The sequence below is a fragment of the Phyllostomus discolor genome, chromosome 9 (genome assembly GCF_004126475.2).
Source record: "Phyllostomus discolor isolate MPI-MPIP mPhyDis1 chromosome 9, mPhyDis1.pri.v3, whole genome shotgun sequence".
Taxonomy (NCBI): Eukaryota; Metazoa; Chordata; class Mammalia; order Chiroptera; family Phyllostomidae; genus Phyllostomus; species Phyllostomus discolor.
This window is the reverse complement of record NC_040911.2, coordinates 105,610,749-105,637,175: the sequence shown is the minus strand read 5'-3', so window position 1 is coordinate 105,637,175 and position 26,427 is coordinate 105,610,749. Positions and strand designations below refer to the sequence as shown.

Below are 26,427 nucleotides of genomic sequence, written 5' to 3'. Positions count from 1 at the left end.
TCTCCACAGTGCCCGAGACCCTCACTTCACAGGGCCCAGAGGTGGGACTGGGGCTGCGGAAGTGGCCTGCCCTTTTCTGTTTTCAAGGAACAGCTGCTCTAAGGGGGGGAGGAAGGGGGAGAGATCTAGTTTGGGTGAGGGGGGTGGGGGTGTCAGGGAGGCAAGTGTGTTGTGTTTCTGTGTCAATAAACTGATTTAAAGTTGTGGAAAAAAAAAGAATTTGAACTGAAAGGCACTATGTATCAAAAGCGACAGGGAAACGTGCGGTCTTCAGTGCACACAGCAGAAAAGGACAGAAGCTGGCGTTCCGATGGCTCTAAAGCCATACAAAGACCCACGCATAGTGAGTCCAGTCCAGAGAAAGTAGCAGAAAGGAAATGTGCATGTACACGTGTCTGGGAGGGATACACTTACAGTGGTAGCAGTTAATGTTCCTTGGGGTAGGATTTTCAATTAACTTCATTTTTTCTGTATAGTTTCAGTAAGCTGTAACAAACAAGGCCATTTTCATTTTAGGAAAAATGTACCACAGAAAAACGTGGAATAGTTTTATAGAACATTTGTAACAATTGAATTATGATAATCTAGACTGTTGTGGGGACACCAGAAGCCTTTTCTTTACTCGTCCAACCAGGTCTCTTGACAGTCAGCAGGAAAAAATTCTACCCGTTTAGCCCAAAGTGGCTCCTTTTGTTATTTGCACTTCTTCGTGTGCATTGCAGCAGTTCTGACAGAGGAAACTCCTAACCTTTTGGTCCCTAACAGTGATGTGAGCCTGGGTCTGCCATTTACAAGCTACATTCTTTTGGCCATGGAAGAAGCCTCCCAGGGCCTTTGTTTTCTCACTGGTAACATTTCTTGTTTTGTAGCTTACAACACTTACCCCAGAAGTGCCTGCACTTCGGACTCGGCTTTGCCTCCTGAGAGCCTGTGAGGCTGCACCTGGCAATGCTCAGCAAACTGGGACCAGAAGTTGTGCTCTCCCAAAGCCAGTACATGGTCTACGCAATGTGCTCACGAGAAGTGGTCCCACAGGAATGGCTCACTTACATAGAGACCTCACACTCGAACCCCACAAACAGTCTGAGCACCCTTTGCAGCTCCTCACAGACCAGCTGCAGCTGCTCCCTGCTCCCACTCACTTCAAACACTCCCTCCCACAACCCTGCATACACCCACCACTCACCTAATTTTCCATGGGCTGGCCTTTCCCTGGACATTTCACTTCAACCTGACAGTTGGTTTGACAATAAGGACAGGGTGAGTGTGGGCCCACTCACAGGGTCCCTAACCCTAAACCTAACCCTGACCCTGACCTTAACCCTAACCCACCGTTTACACTACACTTTGGATGAAAACCACCCTTTTGAGTGGCAGGTGGTGGTTCCATTCTTTTGCACCACCTCCCCCCACCCAATCTCTCCAGTTTCATGTTGTAAAGTGTCAACTGTTCACCCACCCTCACAATTTGTCTTGGAAACAGAAACAGAATTTCCTTATGTTTCTGAAGAAAATCCCACGTGGAAATGCTGTCAAGAATGGTGGTTGTGTTTTTTTCCCCACTTCACTGGTATAGAACCCAAACACCAAAACAATGACCATAACCATCCTGGTGCAAATGATTTTCCACAATTGATTTGGGTACTTTGAGTATGTGTCCTGTCTCCCGTGTGGCCTCACGTGGTCTGTCCTCAGTGAACATCTGGACTTGATGGCTCTGCACTGCACCTGGTCTGTTCGCCCCTGGGGCATCTGCGTCTGAGAAACCTCCCGCCCGAAACACTGCAAACCACTCCCGACATGTTCGATCTGTCACAACACCTTCTCGTACACGCCACAAATCTTTTCTTCTGTTTACTGACATTCTCATCCTTCTTGAAATACCAAAGCCTAATGTACCGAAAATATTACTATGTTCATCCACCTTCAATATGAAAATGGCCACACAGTCACTCAACAATTTTCATGAGTTTTTCTTAACTCACACTGATACAGCATTTGTCATGATACAGTATAACAAAATGGTTTCGAATGAAATTGAAGACAAGTACATGAACCAGAGCCATATGACAGGGATGGGAAGATGGGGATGAAGGTGGGGGTGGAGGGGGCCAAACAAACTATTTAGCCAACCGGGGATAAAGCAGGCTGCACCCAGCATCACAGCAGCACTGAGATCATGTACAGTGTGTGTTTTGCTCTCATACCATTGAAGCTGGAATTCACTGAAAGTGGGGGACTGGATAGTTCTGTCATTTGGTATTTATGAGGTAGACTCATAAATAACCTCCAAAATGAACCATTATTTGAGTTACAAAATAATGAGCTAAATAATTCTAAAAACACTATGTACCAAAACTTCAGAAAGAAATCTTCACCCTTAAATGCACATGTTAGAAACAGAGTGGAAATGTACAAGTTTTGCTCCCGTACGAGGAACCTCCATCAGTAAGTGAAGTCCAGGCGCAGTGGAGGGGCATGTGTATACAATGATGGCGCTTTTATTTTTCTTTACCTCTGGGTGGAAAACTTTGAGTAAGTTTTACTTTTCTCATTGCTTAAGGAAGCTGCAACAGACAAAGCCAATTACAATTTTCAAGCACACTTGGAACTTTTAAAAATCTGACTTTGTTATGCTACAAAGCCAGTTACAACAAATGTCACATAAGAGATACTTATTCCTCCCTTCACCCTTAATCTGGAAACCAGTCACAAGGTACCGGGACAGTCCTTACATGCAGACATTTTCAAATGCACCTGGTAACACCACTGCCATCAAAACTCACTGATATTCCAATGGAAACAACCCCTTTTCCCGCTGACCTGCACTAAGGTGTCATTCCCCGAAGTGACCACGAGATGGCAGCAGAGATGCACACTCAGAACACCTACTGTACTACGGGCCTGGCCACCAGTTCCTTCGTTTTTTACTGTGAGATGCACTGGCAGGCCCAGTTTCCATTTTCCCAACAACGTGACTAGACAGCATATTCACCGCTTTGTTCCACTGCCCTCTGCCATCTTTCAGGCTGCTTCACCCTTCCATCTTCCCACATCTTTACATATTGGAGCAGAGACATCTCCCAGGTGCCATTCCACAGAATGGAAATTTTTCTCCGTTAGGAGAACTTTGGAAAGGCTGAAACCAATGGCAATCCAAAGGGGTGGGTGGGTGAGTGCTGCGGATGAATCGGAACAGCCAGGCTGCAAGCGTTTTCTCCTGGTCACCGCAGAGACACGTGTGCTCTCGCCTTAGCCTCTCTGAAGATCACGTGTCGTCTGCTGACAAATTCAGGACTCCTTCCCTCAGGTGGTGCTTTCCATTGGTCTGATGCGGAGCAGTGCTTGTTGGAAGTAACCGCCTGGTTTCTGGTGAGGAGCTGCTACTACAGGACTCCCTAAGGACCCCACCACATACACAGCATGGCCTCCTTCGGGTGCAGACCGCCCTTTGGAGTGGGTGGTGGTGGTTCGCTCCCTGTGCCCACAGTCTCTCCTGTTCCACATTAGTGTCAAATATCAACAGTTCATCCCCTCCCCCAATTTGTCTTGGAATTGGAAGGTTTTCCTTACATTTCAGTAAAGAATTGCATTTGGAAGTGTGGTCAAGAAGGGTTCCCCCCCCGCCTCCCTGCTTAACTTCTGTAGAACCCAAACATCAAAGCAATTAACATAACTGTGCCAGTGCAGATGATTTTCGACTGCTATGGTTAGGATACTTGAGTATGTCCCCTGCTCCCACGTGCCATAAGGTGGTCTGTCCTCAGTTAACGTCTGGACTGGAGGGCTCTGCGCTGCAGCTGGTCCCTATGACCCAGGGGGCAACCGCACACGAGAAGTCTGCAGCATGAAACTGCACAAACCACCTCTGACACGTTTGGTCAGTCACAGCCCCTTCTCCACACACGCCACAGGCCTTTGTTTGTGTTTCACTTGAGCTTTCACCTTTCTTGAAGTGACAAAGCCTAATGTGCCAATGATGTCGCTATGTTCATCCATCTTCAAAACGACAATGGCCACACAAATATTCACGAGTTCTGGTCAGATTTTTTAATGCATGCAAAGATGACAGCTGTCACAATAATTTTTTTTAAAAAAGGGTTTCAAATGAAGTTAAATATAAGTCATGGCATCCACCTCAACCGCAACCACTAACCCTAACCCCAAGCCATGCCACTGGACTGCATATCCGAAGCCTGTCCCTGACTCCAGATGCCTGGCTCTGGACATCATACTCCAGAGAGCAGTCTGTCCTCCTATTTAAACCTGTAAACCCTTGAAACACAAACATCTAATGTCTACAAATATAAGGCAGGTTTCTGTAAAAAAAAAGTTATATTAAATCAAGCAAACTAAATGATGCAATGGTGATGCATATTACACATGAGATGCATGAGGCTGCTGTTGGCATATCATGGCATACTCGTCCAAAGCAAAATCGATGAAAGTAAATGAGTAAATGTGGTATCCTCCTGATTACAAAATTCTGAATCACAGGAGAAGGTATTCCCAGAGTAAGAAGACCACCCAGGGAACTGAAGAAAATGGTTGCACATTATACTCTCAATAAGACTCTTGTTACCACAACAAAGAACTGTATAACTCATCAATGGAGATATATCTACATTTTTAAAGAACTTGAATAGTCCCTTGTGGAGAGAATATGTACGTACGAGTGGTAAAAAGAATCAGAGAGAACATTCAATGCCTATATCACTGTGCAATACACTTCCCAGTCAGTACAAAGGCTCTAGTTGAGAAAGCAAAACTGAGAAATGTTTATAATCACAAACAAAAATGAGAACAATTGACCATTTCTTTTCTGAATGTAAAATATTGCAGGCCTTATATAAAATGGTTTGGCATTTCCTCAAAAAATTACCCTACTGAGCCCTGGCTGGCGTAGTTCAGTGGATTGAGCACAGGCTGTGAACCAAAGCATCGCAGGTTTGATTCCCAGCCAGGGCACATGCCTGGGTTGCAGGCCATGTCCTCAGTGGGGGCCACGTGAGAGGCAACCACACATTGATGTTGCTCTCTCTCTCTTTCTCCTTCCCTTCCCCTCTCAAAAAATAAATAAATAAAATCTTTTAAAAAATTACCCTACTGTGTTCAGTAACTCCATTTTGAAACACATACCTGAGAAATTGAAGACAGATGTTATAACAAACTTATACATGATTATTCATAACAACACTGTTAACAACAACCAAAAGGTAGAAAGCATTCAAATCCACCCACAGGTAAATGAATAAACAAAATTTGAATATTCTGTCACTTTTAAGGTACTGGACCCAAGGCAGGTTTGCCCTGGCAAGGTCTCATACATGTAGATTCTTGACCTGGTGCAGTAAAAATTTCATGATACCAAGCTAGGGGATTTTGAGAGTTTGAATATTAAATCCAAGGACAGTGAAACCAAGAAGGGGCTTCAGAGAGAAGAGGCACAATCACAGCAACAAGAGCTAGCACAGACAGAGCTGCTTCTGGGGAAACAGAAAAGTTAGACACAAAGAAGTTCCTTGGAGACACGATCGGGGGTGAGCCCGGGACGAGCTGCCGCTGCCCACTGCTCCCCTGGCTGCAAGTCTCAGGGACCTTTGCAGATAAGGAGGAACAAAGCAAAATTACACGATTAAGAAAAGAAGGGAAGGTGCATGTGTGTTCAACAAACAGTGCACGCTGGGTCCTTTTTTTAGGGTTTTACCTGTTTTCTAACATTGAGGGTTTTAGAGGAGGTTTTAGAGGAGTCATCTCCACAGAATACTCAGCTTTCCAGGGGTGCCCTTTGATGTGACTTTTTAGAAAAGTCAGCAGAGAAGGGCTGGGACTGAGGTGGGTCTTCCCCTGCGTGGACTGGAATGTCTGAACCATTTGCTCTCCAATGTCCTTGGTCAGGGAAGATAAGATCCTCAGATTTATTACCGGGCTGTAAATCGCTAGGCCTTATTTAGCTATCGAACTCAGTTTCCCATTCCACTACCCAGGAATTTTCATAGCATTTTTACCAACCTGCCTCAACTCCATAAACCTGGGGACTCATATTGGTTTTGAATTTGACACAATGATCGTCTCTTGACATACACAGACACCAGAGCCAAACTGAGGACCTTGGACACAGACCCTTGACTCCAAAAGCTGGACCCTGGAGCAGACCCAAACCAAAACCAGGACTCCAGGCCAAAAGCCCCAAACCCAAAGCCATGTGCCATACCCAACCCAGACCATGCAGTCTGAAGGCCAAACACCAGATGCCAGGGACTGACACCAGACCCTTAATACCAGATTCCATACACCACAACCTAAATCTTCATCCGCACATGGACCTCGCATGTGAACCCAGGACACAATGCCACATCCTAAGAGGTGCAAGACTGCAGACACACAACCGAATACATTTTGACTCTGAAGCACAGGCCCTGGACACAGGACGCAGATCTGTAACCATGATGCCATGGCCAGAATTTGGAGCTGGAGCCAGATGCCAGGTCCCCGTTGCCAGAGGCCAGAGGCAGGAACTGAACCGGATCCTCCCATTGTAACAAACCTGTGATTCAATAAGATAAAACTCATGTCTCTCCAAATGCAAACTTCAAAATCTTGTGAGACCCAGCAACAATGGGCCAAAGACAAAGTGAACAAAAAGGAGGCTGACCTTGGAGGACAAACATCCAGCTACAACAGGTTCTGGAGTTAGCACTGTCTCACTGTTCATTCCACACCACCATCTTTTCAAAACTGTGGGGATTAAAAAGTGATTATTTTCCACAAACCTTGTTGGCTCTAACACCTGTGGGATAAATAATTACAATAACAGGATCAGATCAATACAAGATATTCAACATTTAATGTGTGCCTGAGTACGAATGACTACCAGACAATGAGGTGATATCAGGTATATAGGGCATTTGGGAGTATGAGGAAACAGGGTCATGTAGAGGTAAGATGGGTGATAGGAAATTTATAAAAAGTGTAGCATTTGTGGATGTTACTTTTTGTTAAGCAATCCCACAAACTACAGGACAAAGGCTAAATTAATAAATTCTTTCAAATTTCATTAACATAATCATTCAGTTGAAAATAGGTTACTTTGCTTAACTTGTTAAATCTTGTGGCAACAGCAGCAGACACAGCCTGAGGGAGCGACCAGCGGCCAGAACAGCCTTGCATCGCCCACAGGGGGTCAAAGGACTGAGCATCCCCGTCCAGCGCAGTGCAGACCATCCACCTAGGCCTGCAGCTGATGGAGGGCAGCGGGGCCTGTGAGCCCAAGGCAGGTGACCATGAAGCCACAACCAGGAGGGGAGCCATGGCCACACAGGTCAGGACAAAGGCACAGCCAGGACACTGATACAGACAGGACATCAACACGACCAAGACATCTACACAAAAAGGACAGTGACGTAGCTCACGTATTGACACCAGGCCACATTTGGGACATTTCTCAAAGGGACCATCCTTTGCTAAGATAAGTTTTAACAAATTCCAAAGGACTGAAATTATATGCAGTATGTTTCTTTCTGTCATTGCTGCTAATATAGAAATCGGGAACAAAAGGTAACTACTACGTCCTGATATTTAAAACTTACTAAACGCACGTCTCAATGACATTTCCATCAACGTTCATGGATATTCTCCTACAGCCAACCACTTTTCCTGCTGACCAGCTACTAACTTGTTATTCCCAAAATGCCCACGAGATGGCAGCAGAGACACACACTTGGAAACTTCTATTTGGCCAAAAGGTTCATTCAGTTTGCAGGTAAAGACACAATGAAAGAGACATTTTTCTTTTTCATCAATAACTTCACTGAACAATGTATTAACCATCTTGTCCCACTATTCTGCAACCTTTCAGGCATCTTCATTATTCTGTCTTCCCAAAAGTTTTTATCTTTTGGCCAAGCCAGTATAAATCCAGTTTCAACAAGCATCACAGCATTGAAATTACATACAATATGTTTCTTAAGTGCTCCTACTGCACTTCAGCCAGAACTCAGTACAACTGGGTGCCTGAGAAGGCCTTATACTTGGTAGTTATGTAATACACTTCTAAATAACCTCAAAAATAAAACCGTTTGAATTACAAAATAAACTGAATGGGGGTAAAGATACTACATACCAAAAGTTATGGCAAAAATCTTCACCCTTCAAAGAAACATGATCAAAAATAAAAGCTGAAAAGATACAATCTGTGCGCCCATATGGAGACATAGTAGGTGAAATCCAGAGAAGGTGGACAGAAACGTGCAGGCAGCCACACCTGCAGGTGCACACACACGAAACGACAGCGGTTCTTTTTAACTCTTGGGGTAGAATTTTGAGTAAAATTTTTTCTCATTGTTTAAGTAAGCAGCAACAAAAAAAGTAAATTAAAAATGCTTTTCAGCCCTGGCTGGCGTAGCTCAGTGGGTTGAGCACGGGCTGCGAACCAAAATGTCGCGGGTTCGATTCCCAGTCAGGGCACATGCCTGGGTTGCAGGCCATAACCCCCAACAACCGCACATTGATGTTTCTCTCTCTCTCTTTCTCTCTCCCTCCCCTCTCTAAAAATAAATAAAATCCTTTTTAAAAGATGCTTCTCAAGCACACTTGGAACTTTTTAAAAATGACTATTTCGCTATAAAGCAGGGACCCCAAACCTGTTTGAGCGCGCGGCCCGTGTCCCGTCTCCACCGCACAGCCCTTTCCCCAAACCTTCCTGGAGTCTCTCACGATCCCACCCAAATTCCGCGCAGGTCCTTCCCCCACCCGCCCCCGACCCCACCTGCAAACCTCCCCAGGTGTCCCTGGTCGGTCGGCTTCCCAGCACCGCGCACCAGGGGCACGTACTCCTTCCAGACACGCTCCGTCCTTCCCAACCCACTCGGGCCTAGCCCCCCCGGAACCCCGAACCCCGACCCGCCGGGACCGCAGCGCCCCTCCCGGCCCCGCCTGGCCCTTCTTACGCCCCGACTCGCGCTTCGCCCCCTCCCGGCCCCTCCGCCGCTCGCCGGGCAGCATCCGGGTCCCTCCTCCTCCTGAAGTTCCCGAAGGTCCCGGGGGGGCGTGGCCGGCGACCCCCGCTGCTCTCGGCCCCCGAGACGCCTCCGACGCCCCTCCGGGTCCGCGCACCGACCGCGCCCCCACCCACGCGGGCGCCCCCGCCGGCGCGGCGCGGCGCGGCCCTGCGGCCGCTGGGAGGGAAGAGCGGAGGCCAGCGGGCCGGGGCGGGGGCCCGGGGGGGCGGGGGGGGACCAGGCCGGGTGTGAGACGCGCTCCGGGGCCGGCCGGGCTGCCGGGACGGCCAGGACCGCAGGGAGGCCGCGCCCAGCGCCGGGGAGGTGCGGCCCGGCCCGGCCCGACTCGGAGGGCAGCGTCGGCCCGCGAAGGGAGCGCGTCCACTCGGAAAACACGCGTGGAGCGTTCCCGGCGTCCGGCCCGGGGCGGGCGTCTGGTGTGCAGTGCAGACACACGCCGGCGAGAGGGACGCGCGTGCCTTTGTGGGGCCCCGCGCACGGGTGGGGGTTGGGGGGGGACAGACACACTCGTTCCCGCGGAGCGCGACGTGCGGCGAAGGAGGAGGACGGGGCGTTCCGGCAGAAACACGAGCGATCGCGAAAACGCCCGCCTCCTGCGGACGCGGCGCGGACGCGAGGCCCCCCGCCCCCGCCCCCGCGCACCCCGTGCCCCCCCGTCACGGGGGTCGTCCCCCGCAGGCGACACGACCCCGAATCACGCTCATTTCCCGATGCGCGTTCTTTTCGCTCGGTGCCTGGAGAACTCCGCCTCCGCAAGGGAGGGGGCCCCGCGAAACGCGGCCGCACGGACGGGCCGACGCCGCCGGTGGGGGACAGAGGAGTGAAGGAGGGGCCGCTACCCCGCACGGAGCGTGAGCGGAGGCTCGGCCCCGCGAGCCTCGGGGCACAGCCCCCGAGAACGGTTCCCCGCCGCTTCCACTCAGGCGCTCTTCGCGAGGTGCCCACGAGGGGGCAGCACGGCCTCTCTCCCGGCCTCAGGGCTCGGCCGACTCCGCAGCGCCGCGAGTGCGAGTCCCGCGAGAGGGAATGCGGGCTTGGCGGCGAGCTCACTGGGGCCTCATCCCCGTCTTAAGACCCTCCGCCCCCCTTTCGCCCGCTGTTCCTCTGCGCTACACGAGGCAGGGCCACCTGTCCACCGCATCATTCTAGAGACTGGCGCTGAAGGCTGATTCCAACCCAGGTCCAAGCCCAGACCGAGGTCCAAATAGGCCCCGATGGGCCAGGAGAGCAGGCTCACCCGGCGCCCTGGACAGACAGAGGGGTCCCCCAGCTTCTGCAGGTTCGGGCTGAATGTGGGTGGTCCAGCTCACAGGAACCCCGCCTGCAACCTAATGGTCCAGCCTGCCACGCACTTCCCCCCCGCTGCTGCTGGGGGTGGGACTGGGGCAGGCGGGTGGGAAGCGGGCAGACGGGGAGGAGTGGGTGGTTTGGCCCTCCGCAGAGGCGCAGCCAGCTCCAGATCCCTGTCCCTGTGACCTCCCCACTTCTGCTCTTCGCCTGTCCCCTCGCTGTGTCAAGTCTGGTCTTCTCCCCGCAGCACTGGACCCCTACTGCCCACATTCCCTTCCTCTGAGGCCTCACCTGGCATGAGCTTCCTGGAGGTCCCGGTGGTGTCTGGGTGGCAGTGTCCTCACCGGGAGGGCTGGAGTCCCAGGCAGGGGCCGAGCTGACCCCTGGCTCCCCCACCCACCAGCTGTGAGACTTCGGGCAAATGAAGGTAAACTCCGCCTCCTCCTGTCTCCTCCTCTGCCGGACGGGGTGACCGCCCCGCTCAGGGAGGCCAGGAGGACTCCGTGGGGTGGGGTGTTCAGCTCCCGCCAGCATGTGGTCAGCCTCGTCCCCCTCCCTCTTCCCGTCTCTGCCCCTTCGTCCTTTTCTGTGTCCTGGAGAGACGGAGAATTTAGCAGATACTGTCCTTTCAGCAGAATGAGCTCCGAGAACTGCCAGCCGCCCCCCCCCCCCCAGCCGCGCCCAGGGGTCCAACCCACGGCCCAACACAACACCGTACATTGACTTAAAACCTGTTATTTTGGGCCCATGGGTTTTCGGTACTGTTTGTGAATTTAACGTGCAGCCCAGGACAAGTCTTCTTCTTCCAGTGCGGCCCCAAGACACCACAAGGCTGGACACCGCAGATGGGGGAGTGACGTCGCCTCGACGGCACCGTGCTGAGACCCTTTGTCAGGCCCCGCTTCCTCCTCCTGGTTTCACTTCAGACCGCCCCACCCCACCCCGTCACTAGGGACCCCAGCGGCCAGCATCAGCCTCTCCGGTTGGAGACCAGTCGGGGCTCTCACACACACAGGCGCCAGCTCTGGGACTGAGCCTTGAATGCGGGAAACCGAGTGATAGACTTTGGTTCATGACGATGTATCAATGTTTTTATTAATTATAACATTTCTGTACAAAAAAACGGAGGAGGAATTAAGAACCACGTAACTGGAAAATCAGGGTAAATGGGTGATTTCCTAATAAAAATACACATTATTAAAATGGACCCTAAAATAAGGACAATACAAACAGAGCAACTACCCATCTAGGCCCCTCCTTCCCCTGATCATTAGGGGAACCTCACTGTTCTGGGGTCCGTCCCGTCCCCAGGAAAGGAACGGAACAGGGCGGAGCTGCCCCCTGCTGTGTGACCTGACCCAACGTCCTCGTCTCCCCAGCTGGGCACCCTCAGTGAGGCCCGTGCAGAGGGCGCCTCAGGGACCACAGAGTCTCACGTGGCTGCCAGGACCCTTGGATTACAATGTACTGGACCCACTTACTGAAGGGAAATAAATGAACGGATGTTCAACGGCAGGAGGAGGCCGGTCCTTACAGGAGGCCCAGTGACGCCTGGCCCTGGCCCTGGCCCTGGCCCTGGCCGACAAGGGCTCTCACACCCACTGCCAGGCTGGCCCCCCCCCAGTGTTCCGCCAGCGTGCACGGCTGCAGCAGGAACCGGGCTCCTGCAGGGCACACGGCTCAAGGGCGGTTCTTGGGCAGCCGCAGGCTGTGGGGACGTGGGGCTGCTGTGAGGTCCCCGGTTCTCGAGGGCAGAGCCCACCCGAAGAAACGAAAAGCATGCAGAGAGCCCTCGAGCGCTACGACCCCAGGTCTCCCGCCACGACCTCCTGCGCAAGGTGGCGGCCCGCGCCCTGGCCACGCTGCACTGAGAGCGAGAGTGCTCGCACCTCCGCCTGCCCCCCCACCCCCGCCTGGTCCCGTCTCCACAGGCCGTCAGCGACCCCAAGCAGCAGGAGAGTCGGGCGGCCTTCGCCCAGGGTCAGGGCAAGGCCTGCGGCCAGAGGGAGGGCATGGGGGCCCCCACCCCGTGCCCTTCTACCTGGACCTTCCCACCTCTGTCCCTGCCAAGTTCCCCGCCCCCAGAACGAGAAGCTGCCGCTGGGTGCAGCCAGGACAGGGGCTGCTCTTGCCCTTCCCCACTCCCCAGTGTGAACAGGCAGACGTTTCTAAAAAAGCTCCGCTGCACTCCCGTGACACGAGGTCAGAGGGGAGACGCAGGGCAGGCTGGGAAACAGGCTGCAGACGCATCACCTGCTGGCACCTTGATCTCGGAGTTCCCAGCCGCCCGCCTGCGGTTTAGAAGCTGCCAGGAGTCCCCAACAGCGTTTCCCTACAGCAGCCCAGGGGGGCTGAAACAGTCAGCAGTGGTGTGCAGGGAAAACCGGACTTGGAAATGGAAAACGAACTGTGTGCCTCAAAGACTGAAGTCCTGACCCTGACCCAGCTGACCTGTCCCTAACCCCTGACCCTGAAGTCCAATCCTAACCCCTGACTCTGACCCCCAACCATCCCTGACCCTCCCCCTTCGCTGCCACTAGGGTGTATTGTCCCTGCCCAGCCACCTCCCTGCATTTTCACGATGCACAAAAATCGTGCCAGAAAAAGTAACCCAGACACGCTTCACATACCAGAGTGGCAATAACACAGAGAGCGAAAGAAAACACATTCTAAGAGAGAAAAAAGTTTATTTTCGAAAAAAAAGGCGGTCGAGCATTTTTATCCCACACCGGAAGCAAGGGCCAGGCTGAGATGGCCACAACGTCTCGACAGCCTTCGCTCACGTCCTGCACGTCCCCACGCACACCCGCCCCACGGTCCTGCGCCGGCCCTCCGAGCCCCAGGCTGGCAGACGCGTGCTCACACACACACAGCTGGTTTTTACATCACACACTCGATATCTACAGGTTTGGTATTTGTTTTGTACATTTCTATGGCTTCACTACTTTCAAGACAAAGGTCACATGTAAAAATACAGACTGCTCAGAGCGTGGCGGCCGACAGCAGAGCGCACGGGGGCGCCTCGCTCACAGCTGCTGACGGGGGCAGAGGAAGACCCCGCAGCTCTCCTGCACTCGTACAAGACAAACACCAAGCTATCCGTATATATTACATCTTTGTATCTTTAACCAAGTTCCAGTTTAAAAGTAACGACTGACAACGTGTAAGTACAAGATGTCAGGAAAGGGTTAGCACATACAGGGAAAAACCTGCCTTACGTGCTGCCTTCCTGCAAGGCAAACACGGGTGGAAATAAATGAAACCCACGTCCAATCACAAGAGAAAAATTTAGTCGGGCAACATAACATGACAGATGTCACGGGTGCCACATATTTAACAGCGTGTCCGAAAACGTCCTCGTCTCCCAGGGGCCTCGCGGGGCGGTCAGGGATGCGGGCGGAGGGACGCCGTCGCCGCGGAGCGCCGTGCTCGGCCCCGAGCCGCGGGCTGGGAGCCACGGGCGCAGGCGGCCTCTGCAGGAGCACGCACAGACCAGGGACGGTGCCCCCGCGCCCCACGCACACACGGCGTCCCGGGGCCAAGATGGTCCAGTCGCTCGGGAAAAAGCAATCGGGTGAAAAAAGGGCCAGAACTCAGTCACATCCCTGAGGCCAGGGACTCCGACCCTCAGCAGAGCCCCAGGAGCGTGGGGCGACACTGCCCGTGGGTCTGGGGCTCCGCCCGGGTCGGCGAGTTCAGGCTCCCAGTGCACACCTGACACTGCTCCCCCCTCCCGGGTACGAGCGTGGAGAAGAGCCGATGTTCTGGGCGCAGTGATGCAACCGCAGGCCGACAGGCCCCGCTCCTCCTGCGCCCGCACCCTGACCCCGAGCCAGGCCCCGCACACGCCGCCTGGAGAGCAGCTTCGCCCAGTGGCCGAGCGACGCCGCCCCCCCACGGAGCCGGGTGGCACGTGTGCGCTCTCCAGAGAAGCCACGGCGCTGACAGACGCTCTTCTCCAGAACCGAGGGAGAGGATCTGCGGGCGGCATGCTGTCAGCAGGGCCACCAGCCGACTGCAGTTAAAGAGAAGAAACCACTCGGGTCGTGTGGGAGCCCGGGACCCTCCCGCGGCCCCGGGGACTGCGCACGGAGACCCTCAGACACCCGGGGCCTTTTACAAAGCCCGTCTCCCCGGCACTGGGGCCAAAGCGGTGGGCTGCGTGCCTGCACGGGTTTCCCCCTTCGGGGCTCCCCAGACACTGGCTCTTCCACAGGCAGCAGAGGGTCGGGAAACATCCCCTGGGAATCTTCCTGAACTCCTGCCGGACGCCTGGCGGCTGGACACTTTCATCCCTCCTCCCCTGACACCAGTAAAGAGCACACAACAGGCCACTCCCCTAGGAGTTGCTCCATTTACTGAAAATAAGGGGGGTTCTCAGTGAGTCCCCCCTCTGGAAGAGCAGGGTCGCTGAACCTCGGGGCCAGGACCTCAGATGCCGATAAGGTCCAGCTCACACTCAGACACACGCGCGTCCCACCCACACGGGAGCTCGTGCGCTCAGGAGTCTGCGCTCCCCCTCACGTGCCCCCTGCAGCCCCCCTTGGCGCCGGCCGAGCGGGGAAGGAGCGCAGGCCTCCGAGAGCTTCCCTGCGGCTGGAAGGAGGCGCCCGGCTCAGGAGACGCGCCCCTCTCCGGGCGCCACCGTCCGGCGCACTCGAGCGGTCAGATCCAGTCCCAGGGACCCGACCACAACACGAAAGCCCCGCGCAGTCACGGAGCGGGAAGCGGACGCGGGACGGACGGGCGGGGCGCCCGCTGCAGCAGGCGGTCCGCGGTGCCCGCCCGCCGGCCCTCCGCTCACTTGTCCCTGTGGTACAGCAGGTAGCGCTTCAGGGGCTCCGGCAGGGGCAGGCCCAGCACCTTCTCCCGCAGCAGGTTCACCGGGGGCTCGGGCCTCGCCTCCGCCGGGCTCGGCGCCTCCCCCTCCCGCGGCTCCTCATCCGGACCCTCGCAGCCGCTGTCCTCCGACGGGCTGGAAATGCGGCTGGCAAAGACCTCTTTGTCCAGAAAGACGATGGTCTCCATGCGCCGGCGGCGGACTCTCCTCCGCTTGAGCCTGGGAGTGGTCCTTGGCCCGCCCACGCTCCCGCTCGCCGCTTCCTGGCGGATGGCTCTCTTAACGGCGGCCCGGATGGCGATGCGGGCCAGGTCCTGCAGGCTGCGCACCGCCGGGGGGGCTGCGGGGCAAAGGGCAGGCGTCAGCATCCGTGGCGGCAGCCCAGGCCTCACCACCCCAAACCCGCGTGTCCTCAGACACGGCACAGCCCGTGAGCGTTCTTCAGGAGACGCTGCACCTGCAGACGTGGCCCTGAACCTAGACAAGCGCGGAGCAGCCCTGCCGGCCGTCCCGTGGGCAGAACCGCAGCCTGGCCCCGCTTTCCTGCATCTCTCCGCCCCACCCCGCATCTCCTCATGGACCCTCTGGTCTGGCGCGCTCACTTCCGCCTCAAGGAGCTCACAGTGCTTTACAGACCACTCCCTTTTTTGTGAAAGCAGAGAAAACCAAATCCACAACCTTTTTAAGAATAAAAACTCTAGCCCCGGCTGGTGTGGCTCAGTGGACCCAGTGCCGGCCTGAGAACCAAAGGGCCGTCGGTTCGATTCTCAGTCGGGGTGCAGCCTGGGTTGGCAGCCAGGTGCCCAGCAGGGGGCATGTGGGAGGCACTGATCAGTGTATCCCTCCCACACAGATGTTTCTCTCCCTCTCTCCCTCCCTCCCTCCCTCCCTTCCCCTGTCTAAAAATAAACAAGTACGTGATCTTTAAAGTTCTCTTTAAAAACACAAAACAAAACAAAAACTCTAAAGTACACCAAAGAAAAGCCCAGTCTGGAAATTGCAGCTCAGTCTCCAGCAGGCCCCACACACACGGCCCGTGAGGGTTCTTTCCGGAGCGAGAAGACAAGGCATCGAGGGTCTGGGTCCATTCGGCTCAAAGCCAGCATCAGTTCTCCCCCCTGGCACCTCGAGGCTCCACACCACCTCAGCCCGCGGTGCGGGCTCACAGTCTGGAGCTCTGTCAGCCCACCTGGAGGGGCCTGCCCAGAGTCTCAGCAAATGCCCAGGGCCCCAGGGCAGCCTGGGGCTCCCACAACAAAACTCTCAGCACCCTGGCCCCACATCAGCACCGACCAACCCTTCTCTCTGCTCTGCTGTCCTCCTCTTCCAGGAAGGCCTCCAGGCCTCACCCTGCCCCTCACTGCCGCTCCTGAGGCAGCTGGAACGAGTCCTGCACAGGCCGCCTGACCTCCCACCACCCGCGCCAGCCTCCCCAAGGAGCCTCCAGGGAAGGTGGCCCAGCTCTGGTCCCGGCCTGAGCCTCCCACTGGCTCCCCCTCCCCCTGGCCACAGTGCTGCGTCCTAAGGCTCTGATTTCCACTCTTCTCCCTTCTGCGTGCTTACTCCTTCCTCTGACGTCTAACCTGTGGCCTCGGCAGACACTGGCCAGCAGCCCCGGGGCTCTAGCGCAGTCCTGACCAGGGCCCAGAGCCTCCCCCAAACCCACGCCAGGGAGGTCCCCGTGAGCCTCCCCCGAGTCCTCCCGCGTCCAGGCCCGCATCTCAGGTCTGACCTGCCCCGCTGGCCTGGACAGCCCCCAGCGCCCCCTGGCTGGCTCCTGCCTGCTGGTCCCTCGTCCACACCCCGCGACCTCACGATGCACTGTCTTCACCCGCGGGACTCCTCCCGGCTGGGAACACGAGGCCGTGGCTGTGCGGTCGCCTCCGGAGCCCCAAGCGGCAGCGTGGGCTGACCTGCCCTGCGGCGACCGCGCGAAGCCCGGGCCTCGAGCCCGGGAGGCTCCTTCTGATGAGGCCGACAGGTCGGACGCTGCGCGGGGGCCCTGCACTCACGCAGGTGGACGAGCCTGGACTTCCCGGACTCGCAGCGGGGCGGCTGGACCAGCGGGGCAAAGGACACGGCCAGGATCTTCTTGGTCTCCCAGGCGGAGGGGCCGGTGCGGGTGATCTTCGTCAGCTGCCCAGAGACAGAGCGAGAGTGTGCGCAGGCCTCGGCTGCTGGCCGGCCGACACAGACCGTCGTCCCCACCTGCAGCCTGAACTCGCAGACTCGGGGGTCCCCGGGGGGCCCGACGCCACGGGACCCTGACGTGAGGTGACGCAGACCGACTCACTCACAGCGCTCCCAATGGGCTCACTTGGAGCGCACCCACGGTTCTCCCCTCCCGCCGGTCTCGGGGGACCACTCGGGGGAGGAGGAGGGCTGGGGACACCGTGGGGAGGGGAGGGAGCAGACAAGGACAAGGGCGCCTGACACAGCCACCTTCAGTGCTGGGGAGGCGGGAAGGGGACAGCCAGGGCTCCCCACAGCCGTGGCGACCACGCCCAGCACCACGCAGCCGCGGTCACAGCCTCACGGAGACATCCGCAGGGCGTCCTCGTGCCCGGGAGCGCAGGGCCCACGGGAGCTGCGCCCTGAAGAGCCCCGGTGAGCACCCAGCGGCGCTGCCCCAGGGGGGCTCCGCCGAGCAGGGCTCCCAGCGGCCCCACCGGGTCTCGGCCCTCTGCGCCGTCCGCCCCGGCGTGCTGCGCGGACCCGCCCCCTCCTGCGCACCAGCAGACCCTCGGAGAACTAAGACCCTGAGTCGTGCACCTCAGAGACAAAAGCAGCAGTCCCGCCTGATAAACAAGTTACTCGCGTTCTTGAGTGTCAGCAAAGACGTTTTTTAAAAGGAGACGTTCTCGTCACAGAGAGCATCACACGCTTAAGCGCCATCAACACACGCCGGGCGCACCCCCACAGCAGTGCGCCCCCACGCCGCCACCGGGTGGGCACAAGACCCCCCACCCCGAGTCCACGGCCCTTGGGCTCGCCGGGCGGCGACTGGGATGCAGCACGAGCCCCAGGCGTTCCTGCCACACCAGCAGGGCCTGCACGGCCATCCGTGCGCACGGACACATGCACGCCCCACGCTGACCTGCCGGGAGCAGCAGGGCTCCCTCGGGCTGGGCGCCACACTTCGCATGTCTCTGGGGGAGTCGAGAGGCAAAAGGCAGGAAACCTTCCGCCAGTGACAGAACTCAAGGAGCTGGTGGGGAGGGCGGCCCCACGCACAGCAGACAGGCATCCCACGGGGCGGTGCTGACGCGGAGCGCGGGCCAGAGACCCAGGCGGCCGGCTCCCAGGGGGCACAGCTCGGGGAGAACACGGGAGACACCAGCACCCAGACGTGCGGCCCCAGGTCCAGGCTGCAGGCCGCTCTGCAGGCCGAATGACCTCACGTCCTCAACAAGTAAATTGCCAAGAAAAAGAACTCGCCGACGGAAAAACACTTGGGAGACACGTCGACCAGACGCAATGCGCAAGCCGGGCACTGGCCCGGCCCCCACACATGGTTCAGATGCGTTTTGAGACAATCGTGGCAATCCAAACACTGGCTGGCGTCTGAAGCTACTGAGGAATCACCGCTGACTGCTGGGGCCAGGGCTGGCTGTGAGGTCACATCTCAGAGGCCGACCCTGGCACGGACGCACGCTCGACGCCTACGGGCAAGCTTCTTCCCATGGGAGGGCGCGGTCCCCAGCAGCCCGCACTGCAGCCAAGTTCCTGGGGGGCACAGAGCCGCCGGCCGGGTCAGGTCGGCGTGAGCGGACCTGCTCTTATTTCGGGAGACTCACAGGTCCCTCCCGTGAACCTTTCGTTTTTCCCCTCACTGTCTTCACTTCACGGAGCCTCCAGTGACATCGCCTCGCGGGACGATGCGGCCTGTGTCCGGGCACAGGCGCAGGGACGCGGGCACGGACTGAGCTGACACCACAGACCGCGGTGCGAGCGCTGGCAGACGGGAGGTCGCGGTCACGCACCCCTGCACACGAGCCCGCGTGCGACCTGAAACTCGCGCAGTCACCGTCCTCACAAGGACGCCACACTACCAGCAGGCACAAGGGCTGCGCTCGGCCATCGGGGTGGAAACTGGGGGCGGTGTCCCTGATCCACTCATTTCCTAAGGTGAACAAACACTTCTCAGACAAAAAAGATCAAAATAAACTAAATGTGAACATTTGAAAATTACAGAAAACTGCCCTGGCTGGTGTGACTCAGTGGACTGAGTGACAGCCTGCGAACCAAAGGGTCGCAGGTTCGATTCCCAGTCAGGGCACAGGCCTGGGTTGCGGGCCAGGCCCCCAGTAGGGGGCGCACGAGAGGCAACCACACATTGATGTTTCCCTCCCTCTCTCTCTAAAAACAAATAAAATCTTTTTTTTAATTACCGAAAATTGTGAAAACACACCAACTCTCTTAATTGCATCACTTCCATCTTTCCTAGGTCTTGTGACAGAGAGACATCCGTCCCCATGACCTAGTCATGTCTGCCCTTCCCATTTAAGCACAACACCAAAGCCATACAAGCGGGATGACAGCCACGGGGGGAGGGGATTTAGGGGGTGGAGGGTACCAAGCAAAGAGGTAAAAGGACTCATGGTCACGGACAGCAGTGTGGGGGGGCTGGGGTGGGGTCCAAGGGGCTAAATGGCGGTGGGAAAGCGCGAGGAAACAAGAAAACACACAGAGGCCTTCCTGACCACACAGCAGACTTGGGCACGATTCTCACGCGGGATTCAGGTGCAACATCACCAGCGCAGCGTGTCACAACCAGACTGCCAACCAGAACAGACTCGCTCCAGTCCTTCCGACACACACCAACCTCCTGACAGCACCGCAGGGGCAGGGGCTCAGCTCGGGGGAGGGGCGGGGGGCAGAGACGGGGGGGGGGGGGGTGTTCAGGGTGGCTCTGCAGAGCCACCACCTGCCCCTGCCTGTGTCTCCTCATCTGTGGGGCATGGGCAGTAGTCACAAGGTGACAGGCAAACATGTCGACCTCCTGAGCAGACCCTGGCGGAGGGCGCGCGCACAAGGACACCGGCAGGGAAGGGGCCTGACCTTCTCCTCCAGCGGCATGACCAGGATGCCGCCCACCTTGAGCAGGCTCTTCATGTAGTCCTCGTGCTCCCTGCGCACGCCGGCGCCGCAGTACACCCGGTCGTACTGGGAGCAGTCCGGCGCGATCTCCAGGCAGTTGCCAGTCACGAAGGAGGGCTCGCAGAAGTCGAACCTGCCAGTGAAAACCGTGTCCGTCCCACAAACGGGGGCCTGTGCCGAGTCTCTACAGTAACTCCGTGACGCGCCACAAGCTGGACACTCATCAACAGTCGCACAGCAACCCGATACGACGTGACCCGCCAGGCACTGGGAGCCGGAGCTCAGGCGGATTAAACTATTACTGATTGGAACCCTACAAGTTCCAAACCACAGGTCACGAAAGTGAGTGTCGTGAGCAGGATCCAAGCTGAAGCCATCACCCTCCAGTCAGCCTCATCTCTGCTCTGCACTTAACCCCTTACTTTGCTCCAAGGCTGCTGCACGAGGAAGATGAGGGCACAGGAAACACATTCGGTTTTTCTGAAAATGGTAATCCCCAGAGTAAGAACTTCCGTGCTTTGTTTAAAAATGGCAAGGGTTAGTTACAGGGGCTGTTTAGGGACAGATGTAACACTTCCCTTTCAGAAACAGCCGGTGAGACGTCTCCGTCGGAGACGCCGAGGGCTGAGCGAAGCGAACACGCCGTTTCCTCTCTCACCGCATCGGCGAGAGGTCGCCTCCACCCGGGCATCCCGGCCCACAAACCCTTACAAGGACAACACGCTTTCAAACCACGAGGACACGTCTATGCACCCCTTGCTCTCCCGCCACACGCCGGTCCTGGAACCCCGCATCTCGCCCAGGTCCCACTGCAGCCCCCCGAGGGCCAGGCCTTGGCCTCACCTGTCGAAGCTGTCGCTGGTCCTGATGAAGAAGTCCAGTTTCTGCTTTGCGTACTCAGTCACGTCTGGATGAAGCTCCACACCGTGGTTTACCCCGAAAGGACCTAGAGGGTTCAGACGAGACGAGACGAGGGCTGGAACTGGAGCAACACCTGGCACCCCCCACTGCTCCCGCCTCGGCTGCCCAGGGTCTGGCCCTGCGAGAGCAGCCGCAGGGGTCACGAGTCCTCCAGTCTCGCCGCACGGCTGGTCCAGGCCACCACGCTGCCCTGTGTACAGGGCAGCCTCCGCGCACATCAAAAATGCTCGCTTCTCTGAGTTACTGATTCCACAGCGTTCCAGAGCCGAAGCCTCCCTGTTCTCCAACTTCTGGAGAAGTATTTGAAAATGTGAAACAGCCACCATCTGCCCTGGCCAGTGTGGTTCAGTGGTTCGGAGCACTGTCCCGCAGGCCAAAGGTCATGGGTTCCATTCCCAGTCGGGGCATACGCCCAGGCTGCAGGTCCGGTCCCTGCCTGGACACAGGGACACCTGACAGACAGGAGGCAACTGACAGATGGTGCTTTCACTCGTTGGCGTCTCTCTCCCTCTCTTCCTCTCTCTCTCTAAAATCCAGAACGCATGTCCTCCGGTGGAGACTTTTTTAAAAAAGCCAAGGTCTGAGACAAAAGCTCACAGTCTAACTAATAAACCGAAGAAGAAACACGTCTTTGCAAATGAGCCCTCACCAAGGACAGGAGCCCACAAAACAAGCAGGAATGTGGCGGGAAAGGAATCAAGTTCAGGGCCGGGCAGAAAGGCAGCTGTGGTGAGAAAGAGGGAGGACCCTGTGTCGGCTGAAGGCCTTTAGACCTCAGATCTGCAGGCACCGGGAGGCCAGTGTGAGGTTCTGACCCCTGGGGGGATTTGCGAGAAACAGTGTCGGGGCGGAACGGCCTGAAGAGGGCGCTCCAGGGACACACCGAACGGGGACAGAGATGCTGGCCCACACACGTGCCGCCTCCTCGGGGGGCAGCCGCCCCTTCACACACACCCCAGCAGTGTGTCTGCCTCGGCTCCCGGGCACCGTCTCGGCTCTCACCCGGAGGGCCGGCCCCGCGCCAGACGCCTGCGTCTCCCTCACACGTGCACCTGCCAGCCTGCCCCCCACGGCCAACCGTCCCGGACGGCACACCTGTCCCAGAACCGTCCCACCTCCCCTTCCCCTCCCCCATCCACACCCACCGTGAATCCCTTCAAAACAACTTACACCTTTCTTCCACAAACTCACCGTAATGCCCGGCCCCCATCCGTCCAGGATGGGCCAAGGCTGCCTCTTCCCCGCAGCAAGGCTGCCAGGGTCTGGCCTCGACGCCCAGGACCCGGTCCCGCTCCTCCTCAATAAACCCCACCGCCGCCGCCGCCAAGCTTTCGGCCACGACAGCTGTTACCATGCCTTTCCCCCACATTTTACCCCAAGTAGGAATTAAATTAATCCTCAGGTATCTGACACCGTTGCCAAATGGCTTCAAATAAGATGAACTGTGAAATCCCTCTCACCCTGGAATTCAACTAAAAGTAAACATACAGGTATTAATTATTCCGGCATTCAAACGCCAAAACAGACAAAAACTACTTCAGAGAACTTTAATTCCCAGGGGACTTTGAAGTTAATTTTTCTCAATTTGGGGACAGAATGACTCCATTAGGCAAACAAACCAGGCCGTGTCCAGATGTGCGCCACGGTCAGGGGCTCTGCTGTCCAGGAGGGGGTGTGCTGCGCCCCTGCTGGAGGCCCAGGTGGGAGGGGACAGGGGCGGGAGGGTGCCCCTGGGCTCCCTTCGCCAGCGCCCCCAGCGACTGTCGGTGAACGACACCGGACAACTGCCGGGAAGGCCGGGGGCAGCTGGACAGGCCGCTGCCCGGGACACTGCCCTCGGCCTCCCCTCTGCCGCAGGCCCTCCCGATTACCTAGAATGAGCCCCACCATGGAGCTCAGGTAGCCGGTGCCGCTGCCCAGGTTCAGGAACGAGAGGCCCGGCTGCAGGTCCAGGGCCTCCATCACCTCCGAGTAGATGCACGGGGCCGACAGGTGGATGTTGCCGTGCTTCCACGCCAGGTCTTTGTACGCATTCTCCCTGAACTCCTCCAGGTAGTAGTCCGCACGGTCGACGGCGCGGAAGGCCTGCTCCACCAGCTCGGTGCGGATGTACTGCGCCTCCTTCAGGTTGTCGATCAGCTCGTCGTTGTCCTCGCCGGCGCTCACGGCCCCGCCCATGCTCACCAGCACCCGGGGGCAACACTGCAGTCAGAACATGCCAGGAGAGCTGTTTACAGTCGCAGGAGATGCGGAACAATGCAAGTTCAGAGCACACGCCCGCTGCAAACTCTGAAAGTAACACAGAGGGAGTACGTTTGGTCAGCGCCCACCTGCCCCAGCCCCAAAGACGTCAGGTTCGGAAGGAAATAAACTCGATGATATCCACCCAGAAGGAGGTCCGTCCCTCACAGTATCGACTGAATTCTAAGGACCTTGAGACACTTAACACACATTAAACAACTTTAAAACATCATTAAATTGTGACTTCCATACTTGGCTTCCATCGTCAGTCTGCCAAGTCTGGAATCCAGGCTGAAACCGGTCCTGAAGGCAGGCCTGCCTCCGCGGGGACACGCGGGCCTGCGGCGAAACCGCCAAGTGCACACCCGGGAGCAGGCGTCTGGGGCCCCTTCTCGGGCCACTGCTCTGCTCTTTCCGTGCGTCTTCAAAGCACAACACGCTGGAACTCAGGTGGACAGCAGGCACTGAAAGGTGTTTGGTGCTCATCTGAAATTCAGCTGTGGGTGGGGTCCTGTGTCTCACCCGGCAGCCCTGCACCCCACGCACAGCAGGCGCGACAACCTCGCTCCCGGACACCCCAGTGCACAGACTGCAGGCAGAGACAGCAGCCACAGACTGTCACCCAGCAGACTCTCGTGACAGACACAGTATCACAACACACACAACGTCTGTCTCTCGGCTGCAGTTTATGGGCAGGAAGAGCTGCTACTCCAACCCGCACCCCTTGCCAAGTCCAGCCTTTCCAGCTCTGTGAGGGCAATCGGACGTTGGTCACCTTCTTCCCACCTGCCTTCCAGAGCACAAGGCAGCACTGTGCGTCGCCTCTGGGCCAACCGACGGTACGCCATGCACCGTCACCGAATTCCTAGGGAAAGTGCTCTGCAGAGGCCTTACTCTTCCAAAAAGGGTGGGATTATCTGTCCCATGTCACGCTCCTCCACGACGCTTCCTCAGACTGACGGCTGTACTGCACACAACATGGTAACAGAGCACCAGACGGCGCACCAGTCATCGGGGGAAGGAAGACGTCTGACCTCAAAGACTAGCACCCGCTTGGAGGAGGCCACTCCCGTAACACACTGTGGCCTGTCACTCTGCAGTTCATGCCAGCTTCGCCCTCAGAACCCGCTGGCTTCGTAACAGGACGGGGTCTCGAGGAACGGTGGGCCCAGAGACACCCCACTCACAAGTGGGAGCCGTAGTGGGAGAGGTTTCCCCCAGCAAAGAGACGGGCACCGTGGCACAGCTCCCGCTCCTCACGAGCGCACGGACGTGCGGGCTGGGGGCTCTCTCCCGCCACAGTCAGGGCCTCACATCTTCATCAGCAGGACTGGAGGGAGGGCCCTGGGGTGCACTTCACCCACCACCGGATGGTCCGATGGTCAGGTCTCCAGCCCGGGTTTGTGTCAGAGCCCTGGTCAGGTCTCGTCCGAGGCCAGTTTAAGGGGACAAAGTGCTAATGAGGTCGAATCTAATCTGGGATAAGCCACTTAGTTTTCAGGATGAAGTCCGCACCCCGGGTCTAGGACAGTCCTCTGGAGATGTGGGTCAGTGGCAACAAGTGCAGCTGTGCGCGGCTGCCCCAGGGCCTGCCGGGAAACGGCCTGGAACCACAGCCCCACCCCCCTGGGGGCCCCAGGGCCTCTCCCCCAGAAGCTGTGCCACACTCGGCAAACACGGGCTTCGTCTTGTGTACCTCTCTCCCACTTCACCTCACTTTGAAAGTGTATTCGTGTGCAAGGGCTAGTGTGTTCACTTGTCTGTTTTCCACTACAAACAGTCCAACCTTTTCGCAGGCACCACCTGCCGGTGACGACCGCATTCTGGCTTCACCACGCCATCAGGCAAACGGACAGGGCAGCGCACTTGCTTTGCTGACGTCACCCGCCAGCTGGCCTGGAATGCAAACCCAGGACCAGCCATAAGCCTGTGTCTTCCCCCAAAAAACGCTTTCAACTATTCTCAAGGCGGCAACACCCTGGGGGCCTCTCACACTCCCTCCGTGTCCCCGCCGCCAAGGCCGCCCGTCCGCGCAGACCCGACGGGGCGAAGGGACAAGAGCCGCTCTTCTGAGGCTGCGCCACCGGACCCAGGGCCGCGGACAGTGACCGGCCCCGCGGGCTCGCACGTGGGGTCCCGTCCAGTCCTCGGGGCTTGTCGGGGGCGCGTGGGGGCCCCTGTCCCAACGGGAGTGTCGCTTCTCGGGGAAGGTCAAGACAAAGTGACTCGCGTGGGAGGGGGCTGGGAAAGGAGCCCAAAGCCGCACCCCCGGCGAGAAGGACGACGGAAGAAACTGAGGTTTCTCCTCCTGAAAGCCCGAGTTCTTACGAAAAACGCGGGGACATCCTTCTCCAACGCTCCGGGGCCGCTGTGCGCGCACAGCGCCGCCGCTGACGGCCGAGCCGGGGTCACGCGGGGCCGGGGGCCGCGTCCACCACACGCCGCGCGGCCCGGACGTCTGGACCTGCGCCCGCCGGGCTCGCCGTCGTGCCGCGGACAGTGTCGCCCGGGACCCCCGCGCCCGGGCCGGGTCAGCGAGCCGCGCGCGGGCGGACCCGCGTCGCTGCCCCCGCAGGACGACCTGACGCCGGGACGCGGGCCGAGCGGCTTCTCCGAGCCGCGGCGACGCGAGGGGCTGTCCCGGCGCTCGGCGCGGCCCGCCCGTGTCCCCAGGCTGGGGGCCACTGTCCCCCGCGACAAGGCCCCGGGTCCTGTCTGCGTCGACCCGCGGGGACTCCTGACTTGCCCGGAAACTAACTGCGGACGTGACGACGCGCTCCGGGACGCGGGACGGGGACGGCGGGGGGCGGGGAGACCCCGGGGCCCGGGGCGGGCGCTCGGGCCGGGGAGCGGGCACAGGTGGACAGCCGAGAGGGACCCAGGGCGGCGGCGGCGGCTCTACCTCCGGGCTCCGCCGGCCCGCGACCTGCAGCTCCCCGGGCGCCGCTCGCCCGTCCGCCGCCAGCCTGCGCCGCGCCGACCTCCACAGCCGTAAACATCCGTCGCCCCAGTGCG

General features: G+C 57.8%; 1 protein-coding gene across 3 annotated transcripts; it reads right to left on the bottom strand.

Annotated features, from left to right (window-relative positions):
- Positions 1-15,060: 15,060 nt before the first annotated feature.
- Positions 15,061-26,427, bottom strand: PCMTD2 (protein-L-isoaspartate (D-aspartate) O-methyltransferase domain containing 2). Of its 3 annotated transcripts, none has more exons than XM_028524354.2 (6): positions 26,315-26,427; positions 23,043-23,373; positions 21,094-21,196; positions 20,212-20,383; positions 17,163-17,286; positions 15,061-15,490 (listed from the first exon to the last, which is right to left on the bottom strand). In XM_028524354.2, the coding sequence occupies exons 2-6, from the start codon at positions 23,347-23,349 to the stop codon at positions 15,111-15,113; spliced, it is 1,086 nt and encodes a 361-aa protein (XP_028380155.1). In that variant the 5' UTR covers positions 23,350-23,373; positions 26,315-26,427; the 3' UTR covers positions 15,061-15,110. The 3 variants fall into 3 exon arrangements, with proteins under 3 accessions (XP_028380155.1, XP_035865957.1, XP_035865958.1); XM_036010064.1 differs by having other exon boundaries at positions 23,043-23,398; positions 26,315-26,396; XM_036010065.1 differs by having other exon boundaries at positions 20,248-20,383; positions 23,043-23,398; positions 26,315-26,396.